The 12,987-nt window shown below is 34.1% G+C and overlaps 1 protein-coding gene across 1 annotated transcript; it reads left to right on the forward strand.

Moving 5' to 3' along the window:
- Positions 1-487: 487 nt before the first annotated feature.
- Positions 488-3,343, forward strand: LOC132177462 (small ribosomal subunit biogenesis GTPase RsgA 1, mitochondrial-like). The gene is given in 6 exon segments (XM_059589797.1): positions 488-1,309; positions 1,740-1,961; positions 2,071-2,265; positions 2,375-2,565; positions 2,862-3,009; positions 3,011-3,343. Coding segments are annotated over 6 exon segments (1,476 nt in total). The 5' UTR covers positions 488-631; the 3' UTR covers positions 3,053-3,343.
- The last annotated feature ends 9,644 nt before the right edge of the window (positions 3,344-12,987 follow it).

A 12,987-nucleotide genomic window follows, 5' to 3' on the forward strand; every position in this document is an offset into this window, starting at 1 on the left:
CAACTTTTTTTGCTATTCTCATTTTCAATTTGTCACAACAATAGAAGAGGTGTCCGAAAGCAATGGCAGCGTTGGCCCACTCCGAGAAGAGAGGGGGCTTATTGATGGCCAGGATGGTTAGCCGCGAGTCACTCGACCTCGAGGATCAGGAAGGAGCTAGATTGACCGCCAGAAGGCTGCATAGGCCCGCTTGACCGATAAGTGGAATAGACCCAAAGCAAAAGCAAAAGTGCAAAACAGAAAAAGATTATATTGCCATCACAGTGTTTCTGTTATGAAGCCCACTTCAAGCCCTTGGGCCTAAATTATCTCTTTCCCTTTGCTTGTGCCTAAGGACCTTAGCCTGCAAGGTTTGTAATGTACCGATCATTTCATCACCATGCAAAAACTAAAAACTCCCACCATTTAAAAACCCAAAAAAAACATTGACCGTCCGATTCCGACATTGTTGCCGTGGCATCACCGCTATTTAATCCTTTTTCCACGTTATAAAGCCGTACAACACGAAGAAACTGCTGGACACTCTCCGAGTCCTCCTCGCTCAACTGCTCGAACCAGCAATGGATAACACGCCCAAAGCATGACTCCCCACTGACTCTCTCTCTCAAAGGAATTCAAATCCACAATCCCTATGACGATCGCCTCCGTTTCAATCATCCGACACACCACGGCGTATCACCCAATCGTCAACAGCCTCCTCCCGCGGCGCCTGTCGACCGTCCGATGCCTCTCAATCTCCGCCAAACAGCAAGAAAACGCTAATAAGGTGTCCAAGAAGCCCCATCCGAGCAAGAACCTGCTCAGAGCCAAAAAAATCTTCAGAGACTACTCGTCCTCGCTCGCCCCAGTGCTCTCCCCCCAAGATCCCCCTCCGCTCTCCCAATCCCAAGCCATCGGCACAGTCGCCGCCGCCCAGGCCAACTTCATGCGCGTCGTCGTTCAATCGCTCTCATCGGAACCTTCTGGAGGCTCCGGCGAGGGTTCGGAAGCTTCGGGAACCGGAGTTGAGCTGCTGTGCGTGGTGAGAGCGGTGCTGAAGAAGATCAAGAGGAGGGTCTTGGTTGGGGACAAGGTGCTGGTGGGATCCATCGATTGGGTGGACCGGCGGGGAATGATCGAGAACGTGTTCCGGCGGAGCTCGGAGATTCTGGACCCGCCTGTGGCGAATGTGGACCATTTGCTGGTGCTCTTCTCGGTGGAGCAGCCGAGGCTCGAGCCCTTTACGCTCACGAGGTTCCTGTTGGAGGCCGAGTCGACCGGGATTCCTCTCACGCTCGCACTGAATAAGTGCGAGCTTGTGGATGATGAGGTTAGGGTTTTTCTTTTTGATTGTGATTGTGATTCTCTGGGTTTGAAATGTAGAAAATTGAATTAGATTTTAGAAGCTGAATGATAGTTGATAGTTGCGTCTGCTCTATCCGAATTTAGTTAGGCTTGTCACTGAATAAGGCTTTGGCAGCGAAAATGCTGAATATAGTGCTGCAACTGATAGCTAGCGAAACCCTCTGTTGGTTTAGGTTATTGAATTCCAAGGTGTATGTTTCTAAAAGTTCTCTCGTGAAGCCATCATTATATTGCTTGTCAAAGACCACCTGTCTCTAGCATTTGATCTGGATTGAAGAAACATACTTGGCCGGCTAATAATATGTGTTGCTTTCCTGTTATTAAATGTTGTTCGTTATTCTTTTCTTTCCCAGATATTCATTCTGAAGTTTGTTAGACTTTGATGGGATGTGCAGACACTAGATGGATGGCGGATTAGGCTACGTAGTTGGGGCTATGAACCCATTTTTTGCAGCGTTGAGTCCAACTGTGGACTTGATCTTCTTGCATGTATTTTGAGAGATCAAACAACTGTAATTGTGGGTCCAAGTGGAGTTGGGAAGTCTAGTCTGATTAATGCTCTGAGAAGCAACCACCGTGATTCCGATGCAGCAGAAGGGGATAATTGGTTTGATCATGTGAGTTTGAATCTCTCTGCTTCGCATCTTCACTTTCTTATTATCTTTTGTTTGTGATTGCACGCAAGTGTGATGCGTGTTCCCCCTTTTGCTCATGTGCTTCTTTCAGATTCTAGGCAGTAAATGGTTTGACGAACAGCGAGTTGGGGAAGTTTCAACGAGAAGTGGCAGAGGGAAGCATACTACTCGCCATGTTTCTCTGCTTCCGTTGTCAGGAGGGGGTTACCTTGCTGATACTCCTGGGTTTAACCAGCCTAGTTTGATGAAAGTAACAAAACAATCTCTCGCCCAAGCTTTCCCTGAGGTTTGTGCTGTTTATTAAGCATTCTGTACTTCGTTTGATTCATTTACATAAGTTCCTTGATGTGGCATTTGTCTGTTTCAAATAATCACTTTTTAGCTCCTCTCTTCAGATCCGGAAAGTGCTCAGTGACGGGCCTGATAAATGTTCATTCAATGATTGCTTGCATCTCGGTGAACCAGGGTGTATTGTGAAAGCAGATTGGGAGAGATACCCATACTATTTTCAGATTCTTGATGAGATAAGAATCAGGGAAGAATTCCAGCTCAGGACCTTTGGAACCAAAAGAGAGGGTGATGTGAGGTATGTCAGATTATATATGGAGCATGTTAGTTGCGCATTTTTCATCTCTTAATGCTTGCTTACCTATGAAGTTTGAGCATTTTTGGAGTACAGATCTCGTCTGGATCAGTTTGCAATGATCCTTGTGACCTTAAAGGCCATATTGTGATTTTACCAAACGCTTAATTGCGATTTCAAATTGCACGTTTTGAAATCACTATTTTTTCAATTATATGTTTTGAAATCATTATTTTGTTAATTACTCATTTTGAAACAGTAAATCTAAATGGACTTAAAATGAGTCAATTTGTTTGTAGGTACAAGATGAGAGATATGGGCGTTCAGCAAGCAGAACCGCGGTTGGAGCCTAAGAAGCATAGGAGAAAATCTCGTAAGAGCATCAACCAATCAATTATAGATGAGTTGGATGAGCTGGAGGACGATGACGACGACTTGGAAGTGGAAAAATGATCCTTTTTTAAGAGCTATGAGGAATGAAAACCGGTAGGATTAGGAAGTTGTTTGCCTCGAATCTAATATTGTAAATAATAAGTTTCCTAACTCTTCTTTTGTCTCAGAGGTTAAGATACATTCGTTAGTACAGATTACACGGTGCGACTAATTGGATTTCTCTTTCTGATTAGCTGAGGGGTAATACTCGTTTGATGGCAGCTAATCAGATTTGACATAAGAACTAATCCACTAATTCCGATGTTCTTCACTTTTTGCATGCTTGACCCTCTAATTGTATCTGATGCCGATCTTTGTATATGGAACTTTTTATGATTTTGCTGAAGTATTCTTGAATGGGCCAGCGATAATCAAGTCTTTAAATCACGAAAGAGAGTGCTTGCTAAAGGCTTATTGAGAGTGGCATATAATCAAGTCTTAACATGAAATTAGCATGTTAGAATTTATGGGCATGACTCGATTAATTAAATAAATCAAATTAAAATTTATCTATACAAATCTTATAATTATGTCTCGAAATTGAATACGAATCGTATCCCATTTTAAGGAGGTATTTTTATTGCACACATTATGACTCGATTAATTAAATAAATCAAATTAAAATTTATCTATACAAATCTTATAATTATGTCTCGAAATTGAATACGAATTGTCACCCTTACATATGTAACCCATAACCCATTTTAAGAAGGAGGTATTTTTATTGCACACATTATGACTCGATTAATTAAATAAATCAAATTAAAATTTGTCTATACAAATCTTATAATTATGTCTCGAAATTGAATACGAATCGTCACCCTTACATATGTAACCCACAACCCATTTTAAGAAGGAGGTATTTTTATTGCACACACAACTTGAATCGGAAGCTTTAGCCAACATAAATCAAAATTTGTTCCTCAGCAACATTGGTGAAGCAGGAATAAACCAACAAGCTCGGATGTAGAGAAGATAAGCACATTAACTTTAGTAACCGACTAGATGTGTAAATATTTTGTAATTCACTTGAACTTAATGCACCTATCTCTGAAATTCGTAGGATTTTCAGAAACATATACAATCGTAGGACTTCAAGAAACATATACAACTGTTTCCATATAACCAAGCGACCCTTCCTCAATGCTCTGCAAAGGTAGGTCCCTGCTGCAACAGAAGTAGCAGGCTAGCAGCTATTTCGGGAGGAACAAAGGGCGAGTCTCTTTCCATGTTGATATCTATTATTATTGTTGTCAACACAAAAAACATACACCTATTTGCAAAGCTAAGACGAGTATAACAAGAACAATGACATTGTCACCACGGAGAAGTTAATGGTGAACCGACCAATAGCAGCCATCGCTCTGAAGTTACGCGTTCACATGCCTATTACTGTTGTCATTAATCTACAGATGAGCCATCATGCTTCTACCGCACATGGTCAATACTAGGGCACGAACTTGCCATGTATTATCCAAATTAAGAAGGGTGCAATATAATCCAATTCTTAATGTTTCACACAACGCATGCACTTCAAGATTACATCCAACAAAATGGCTACATTTTAAGCTTACAAGAAAGCACCCAAAGCTGATGGGCACATTCAGTCTAGGAGCACGGTTAACTCTGTGACATTGGGCAAGTAGAGAAGCCAATGAGCAAACACAGGCATCAGGCATCCTTGACTCATCATTGTTTACATAAGACCTCGCTGCTTTCCTAAAGCAAAAAAGACACCTAACACATCATCCTAGTAGGTGACTCAAGCAACCATCCTCTTACAAAATGACTCATAATCTCCTTGCAGCCAAAGCTCAACAGGGGATAGATTTGCTTTTGGGGAGTTCGACACATATCAATTTTGTGATCAGTATGTTAAACACACCACACCAGGACATCTAACCCCCACGGCCTCAGCCTCCACACCCTCAAACTACAGCCATTTGGTGAGTTGGAGACCCTATCAATAATGTTTATGTTAAGTCCACTTCACCTTCTTTTGTTTTTAATGCCTACCTTTGGCTCAAGTAATATTTTGTCAAACTCGAAAGTGTCCAAAGTAAGCAGGGTTGCTGGAAGCTTTAATGTAGAAGTTGTTTTTTTACTTTCTTGGAGTCGTTGTTCCAAAATTGAAAAACAAGTCGGCCACACAACTACTGATTCTAATACAACAATGAAGAATTCGAGAAATGTAATAAAAGAAATCTCATCAATGCTATTGATAAGTCATATTTTTAACAATAATTGTATTATACAAACTGAATGTCTTTTATGAAAACGTTATTGACTCTATACCTTGCTAAGATGGTACAATAATTTGCTCTTGGAAACTACACAGTAGTTAAATCAACCTAATTGTGTCCAAAAATTCAACTTATTAGTCTACACTTAGTTAAATGTACTCTAATTCATTACAATATTCGAGTTGCTTACCTTGTTTCTAAGATGGGAACTTTTCTGTCGGGCACTGAAATTAAATTACGAATGAGTTAAATTGTTCATAAAATAAATCTAACATGTTAAATGAGAGAAAACCTTCGACCTCCTCCACCAGTAATATCCCAGATCTCAATGAATAAACATTTCAGCCTTTTCAAATTTATGAATTCTGACAAATCTACTAGAAAAGGAAAGAAATAAAACAAATAGAATAATTTTTAGTGTCAGTTCTAAGATATCATATTAATGGAGGTTTGAAATACAATATTGCATCTTACCATTGGTCCAACTGTTTAATATTTTTATATTCGGGTCTGCAAGTGAGTTCTCTACGATTGGCAATTCTAGGTCCCGATTACAGGCCGGTTCCGGTTTTACCCGATCCGGTAACCGGTTTTTTAAGAAAATTGTTTTTTGGGCTTATTTTAGGTATTGGGCCTAAAATAAGCCCCTTTTTTTTCTTCTTTTTTTTTTTTTCTTTTTTTTTTTCATAAGTTGACTCATTTTTAAAAAAAGCTATTAGTCTTTTGGTCTAAATTAAAGGAGCTTTGTTGTGATTGTTCCAAATAATTATTACAACAATAAATATAAACTACCAACAATAAATAATTTATATATATTCAAACAGTATATTTCATTGTGAGCCTAAGAAATTGTAAGAACCAAACTTTATGCAAAGAAAGGCATCAAATAAGTGACCCAATTGACCAAATTTCCAAATGCTTAATACCCCAACATCAGAAAATAAACAACTACTACAATCAACCCAATAAACCCAACATTAGAATTCCATCAAATCTTGTTTAGATGTTAATATTATACACTAAAGTAACAATATATATAAATATTACAACAATAAATATAAACTACCAATAATAAATATATATATGTATATAAATATTCAAACAATATATTTCTTTGTTTTCCATTTTTCCTACTCTCCAAATTGACTGTCTGAAAATTTTCAACTTAGCATAATAATATATATTAATAAATAAATATTATTAAATAAAATGGAAATTTGGTTCCCGATTTCCCGGTAAAAGCCGGGTACCAAAAACCGGGTACCGGAACCGGGTCCCCGGTTTCCCGGTTCCAGTTCTGGTTTTTCGGTAATTGTTGACACCCCTAATAATAAGTGACAAGTGTCATTTGTCACATTTTTTTTTAAAAATATTTTAAAAGTCATTTATTACAATTTCACTAATTTTGGAAACCAAACATTAATTTTTAGAAATCCAAAAATGCTTTTTAATACTTTAATAGTCATTTATTACAATTTCACTAATTTTGGAAATTAAACTTTAATTTTTTAGAAATCAAAATATGGTTGGCGGAAGGGTACAATGATATCCCCTTTCATTTATTGGCTAATTTCTCATATATATTAGAAATTCTATGCCAGTTAGGTTGAAAGGCATCTTGATTGATGATATAAGGATTTTCCGAGTAATTTCAAAGATGGTGATTTGGACGATGGATGCAATTAAAGTATGTATGCCATTCATAGACGATCAATCACTCAACTCCAAAAAAAAAAAAAAAAATTACTCAACTCAAATATGGAAGTACTGGCCAAATGGAAAAGAGGTATAAATCAATATCAATATCTACATTTGATGTTCATAAAGTTAGTACTACACTAACAATTATTCTCTTTGTTTTGTTTTTTCTGTTTTTCATTAGTTTTGTGCGAACGCATTAGAAAAATGGAGCTAAAATGTTTTTTCATTGAAATACTGAAGAAAAAAAAATTGTGGAACATGTTACATGTAATATATGATTTAGCATGGGATATATTTTTGTCAATGTGAACAATTTAACTTATTTTCAATACCCGTGAAATGCAATAGGCTGTCGGTGACATACTCAGAGAGCAGGTAAGCATCTCAAATATTTTGATTAACCAAACTATATTGAACTGAGACTAGACTAATAAATTAAATTTTTAGACATCATTTCGTTCCATAAGGTACCATCACAGGTGTTGTATTTATTGCAATTAAAACTAATTATTATTTACGTATACAATAAATCAAGAGTCTTGTGATTTCAAGCTATTTACCTTGAATTTGTTGTTTTGAAAAAGTTACTTTTGCTTTATCAATAAATCCTCGTCCAATGAAGATTTTTGATAGAATAACACTAGTTACCATTTTTACCTACAAAATATGAAAGTAATTAGTGAATGATATTATGTAAATAAATAGAACTAAAAAGTAATTAGTAAACCTTTCTTAGGTTCTCATTCTTGGAAAGTTTTTTTGTCTTATCCCAGCGGGCCCTAAAAATAATAAAATGTAAGCTTCAATAACTTACATAAATTTTTTAAATCAATAAGTATTAGAATAAACTTGTTAGCCATAAACTTGTGTCCAATTGGACAGAAATTTCGTCCAAACTTGTTTGAAGGAAATTTCCTTCAACCTACTTTAATAAGTGACAAATGTCATCTGTCACATGTTTTTTTTTTTTTTTTTTTTAATTTTTTTATATATATTTTAAAAGTCATTTATTACAATTTCACTAATTTTGGAAACCAAACATTAATTTTTAGAAATCCAAAAATGCTTTTTAATACTTTAATCGTCATTTATTTGAATTTAACTAGTTTAATAGTTTTGGAAACTAAACTTTAATTTTTTAGAAATCCAAATATGGTTGATAACATCCAGTTGGAAATATAAATTTGTGCCTCTTGAGTCAAATTCTGCTGCAAACTTTCTTGTGAGCCATGCAAGAAATCTAAAATTAAATGGTTGGCCAAATCCAAAAAAGTATCAAGATTTGCAAGACGACGTCCATATCACGAATCATATATATATATATATATATATATATATATATATATATATATATGAGAAATTCTATATAAGTTAGTTTGAAAAGCATCTTGATTGATGATATAGAGCTTTTCCGCGTAATTTCTAGAAGTTCTTGAGATCTCAAGATCTCAAGATTTAATATCTTAATATCTCGATTTCTCAAATCAGTTTGGAAGAAATTTCTATCATTTTTTTAATATTTTAATAGTAATTTATTACAATTTCCAAACGAGTTTATTCTAACACTTGGTGATTAAAAAAAAAAAATTGTTAGTTATTGAACTGATATATAACATAGCATTTTATTATTTAGAGGACTCAAGTTAGCAGATTCAGAAGAATCGATGTTCAAGGTAAAATTAAATACTTTTTAAGTTCCTAATGTTTTGTTATATTTTATTAACAAGTACTTCCATATTTTGTAGATAGAAAGGGTATAAATTGTTTTTTGTCAAAGTACTTCACCGGAAGAGGATTCACTAGTAAAAAAAACCCATGCATACGGTTTGACAGTACATCAATCGAAGGTAAATAACTTCAAAACACAACACTCTTGATTTAATCTTTTACATAGAAAATTTAACTTGTGTGTGTAGTAAATGTCGGTTTTTTATTATGGATCTTTTTCTTGGACTTCCTTAGTGTAAAGGGCGGTAAGTGCTGTTCTAGGTAAGCGACCTCTACTCCAGTACACAAACTCGATTTCGGTCAGTAGACTCTAGAAAGATATTCGAAAACCACGAAGGAAAAACCAGTGGAAACTAGATCCTCGAATATGATTAAGTACAGACAGAAATGGGTTAATCGATCTAGACCTGTATTCAATCATATATATATATAGCTTGTTCTTTTATTAGTTGAACACTGAGGTTGGCAACTAGAGGTGGAGATCGGGAACTAGAAATACCTCTTTGTCATTCTTAGACCATTTGTATATTAAGAGCTATTTGTGCTTAATCTATAGGCGCATTATGACTTTTTTTTGTGTTAATTGCTCAAGTTTAATTGGGAAGTGACCTCTATATAGTCAGTTATGTTGTTGGAACAAACATTAAAGATTATGTGGCAAGCTAGCATGCTACTGGGTTGTTATCCTTGTAAATGTATCTTATTTATTTATATTTTTTATTTTTCTAATTGCAAATACTTTACTTTTGAAGTGCATCATTATGTAGCGTGCATTTTATAGATGTGGTGAATAAATTATTCATATCATTGCTTAAGGAGTAATTAGCCGGTCTTTGTTGACCTTATGTTTGTAGTAGGCAAACAAAACTAAAAGAAGAAATTAAGTAACATTGCAATCATGAAATCTGTCTATAAAATTGATGGAAGTTTATGTACGCGGCAATAAATAATTTTAAAAATTTAAAAGCTTATTAAAAATTGCAAAAATATAAAAATAACTAATAACTAAAAGACTTTAAAATTAAAATGATCCATCCTCTGTCATCTAACTGTGAGATCAAGTCCCTGATTCTTATAGAAAATTTGGCTTCCTTTTCCAAATTAGTCGTACCTTTCATTTTATTAGTACTAGTGCTAATATACCAAACCCTTTTGAAACCAGATTCAACAGGATCTACTAGAAGTGCTGAATCAACATGAACTCCACCGGCCGAAACCCACTTTCTCTCTCTCAGAGAGATAATTTATTCATTAAATTAATATTCTATCAAGGAAGACAATATGTAGTTTGACCTTAATATTACAACTTAGCAAAAGAAACTGTGAAAATTGGTGGCATTTTATAGAACAAAGATTCAGGTGACCTCATTCATTTTTTTAGTTATATTGAAACGGGATTAATGTGGCGAAGAGGTTGTCCCTGTCCTATCTTTTCATTCACTTAGACCCCTTATTTTAGCACATAAGCTTAAGAAAACATGCCTAGTGATTTGGGTAGAAGTTTGATATCTCCTATTACATAAAATTTTAGGCCCACCATTATCTTTGACATGAATGGGTGAGATAATAGAAAAACTTAACATCCTATATCAATATTTTCCAGTCTTAGTTTCATAACCCTACCAACAAAGTTTTGGGGAAATAAAATGAAACCACTGAAAAAAATACATACGATTGAATAAAGTAAGATTAAACTGAAATCACATGAGCATCAACATCCAATCCAATTCTCTATTCTATAATTGACTATTGCTGTCCTTAGAATTTTGGCTGGAAGGCTTATAAGATATTTAATTGGGAGATTTTCGCTTTTGAACTTTTAAGAGAATATGCCAATTAAAGCATGGTTAAATCTTATTAATGACATCATTAAAACTTAATTTGGATGTGAGAAGAGGAATGACAACACTTGTTCAATAATAATTGTTCAAATTTTTTAGTTTTTTTTTTTTTTTTTTTGCTTCTTTTCTTTTAACTCAAATTTAATATGGTCACATCAAATGTCAATGTAATGTTTATTGTTGTGTGGTGTTGTAGAGTGTTGAAGGATATGCGATTTTTGCTAAATACAGACCAGGCAGTCATGAGGAACTATTAAGTTTTTTGTTTTCTTATGTGTTTGTAGTGGATTTCTCAATTATATATTAAATTTAAATTTTAGTGCTTTGCATGTTAAATATTCTTGTAAATGAAAATTTATTTGAAGAATTGGAATATTTTCAATGGTTACGTTGTAAATTTGACAAATATCATTTTTTTTTTTTTTTGATAGACAAATAGCTTTTATCATTGAATAAAGATAAATGCTATGTGCCCATTAATTCCTCCATATTTGGCTCATATTATCTTATAAATTTAATAAATCAGCCATTAGATTTGTAGAGTCCAACATTGACTTATGTAGGGTTTATGTAAATCCACAAATCTAATAGTTGATTTATATGATAAGATGAGCCAAATATGAGAAAAATATTTATCCATAACATTTCTATTGAATAAATGTGTTGGTTGGATTTCTTTGAAGATTACATGCTACACTTTTCAAAAAAAATAATAATTAAAAGTTGGTTCTCATAGGATATGATATGTCACCATCGCTTGAAATTTATTATTTTGCAATGTGCCACTATCTCATGCAATGGTAACACATCATTTTGGAAAACCAATTTTTAAATTTTTTTTTTGAACTTTTAGCATTTCTTGTAGTATAATTATAAGTTCTTTCTTCAATTTTTTTTTTAAGTTATAGTGTCAACCTTAAATTCTTTTTGTCTTTATTGTTTTAAGCTAAGCCTAAAACAACATACAACCTTAGGTCCTTTTAATCCACACAGGATATATATAGAAAAAAACAGCCTCCGTCGATTTCAAATTTCGTAGTAAGAACAGCCCCTTTTCCAAACACTTTACGTTTCATCATCAATAAAAAAGTATATTCTAATTGATTAAATAAAATATCATCCACGACATAAAACATCATTTACTACATAAACTGTCTTCGACATGAATGGGTCAGATAATAGAAAAACTTAACCTCATTTCTCCATATTTACAAGTCTGGGGTTCACAACCCTCCCAACAAAATTTGGAAAAAATAAAAAAATAAAAGAAAATAACAAACTATTAAAAAATATGTACGAGCGAATAAAGCAAAATTATATGTTGAAATCATAAGCTACCCTGTAGAGCTTGTTGTAAGCTTTACACACGAGCATCCACATCCTATCCAATTCTCTAATCTACAATTTAGTACTTACGACCACAGTGATTACAAGTAAGACACTTTATGGCTTTGAAATAGTGCAAACTGCTACTGTTATAGCTCCGAGTATTTCTCCTTCCTTTGCAAACAATACCATACATTAATGTTTTTCATTTTGGTCAAGAGTTTCCTAACAAAACACCGATATCAATAGAAACACTTCAAAATTCAAAAACGTAAACTTAAATACATGCAAAAACCATACCGCTTTACAACAGGGATTCTCAGCCTTAGGCTTTGCAAGACGTCCATATCACGAATCATATATATATGAGAAATTCTATGTAAGTTAGTTTGAAAGGCATCTTGATTGATGATATATGGCTTTCCCACGTAATTTCTAGAAGTTCTTGAGATCTCGAGATCTCAAGATTTAATATCTCAATATCTCGATTTCTCAAATTAGCTAGGATGAAATTTCTATCATTTTTTTTAATATTTTAATAGTAATTTATTACAATTTCCTAATGAGTTTATTCTAATACTTGGTGATTAAAAAAAAAAAATTGTTAGTTATTGAACTGATATATAACATAGCATTTTATTATTTAGAGGACCCAGGTACAGTAAGTTAGTAGATTCAGAAGAATCGATGTTCAAGGTAAAATTAAATACTTTTTAAGTTCCTAATGTTTTGTTATATTTTATTAACAAATACTTTCATATTTTGTAGATAGAAAGGGGTATAAATTGTTTTTTGTCAAAGTACTTCACCGGACGAGGATTCACTAGTAAAAAAAACCCATGCATACGGTTTGACAGTACATCAATCAAAGGTAAATAACTTCAAAACACAGCACTATTGATTTAATCTTTTACATAGCAAATTAATTACATTTCTTTTCGATAAATACAGTCCCTAAAACAATAGCATACAACTCTACCTATCAACCAAATCAAATCGGTTTTTCCACCCATAGTCATGCGTCCATCAAGCCTAACGACGATTTGACAACATCTTGTTGGAAATATATGCATGTGCCTCGAGGGTTAAATTCGCCTACAGACTTTCTTCAGAACCATGCAAGAATTCTACGATTAAAAGGTTGGCCAAATCCA

The sequence above is a fragment of the Corylus avellana genome, chromosome ca4 (assembly GCF_901000735.1).
Source record: "Corylus avellana chromosome ca4, CavTom2PMs-1.0".
Taxonomy (NCBI): Eukaryota; Viridiplantae; Streptophyta; class Magnoliopsida; order Fagales; family Betulaceae; genus Corylus; species Corylus avellana.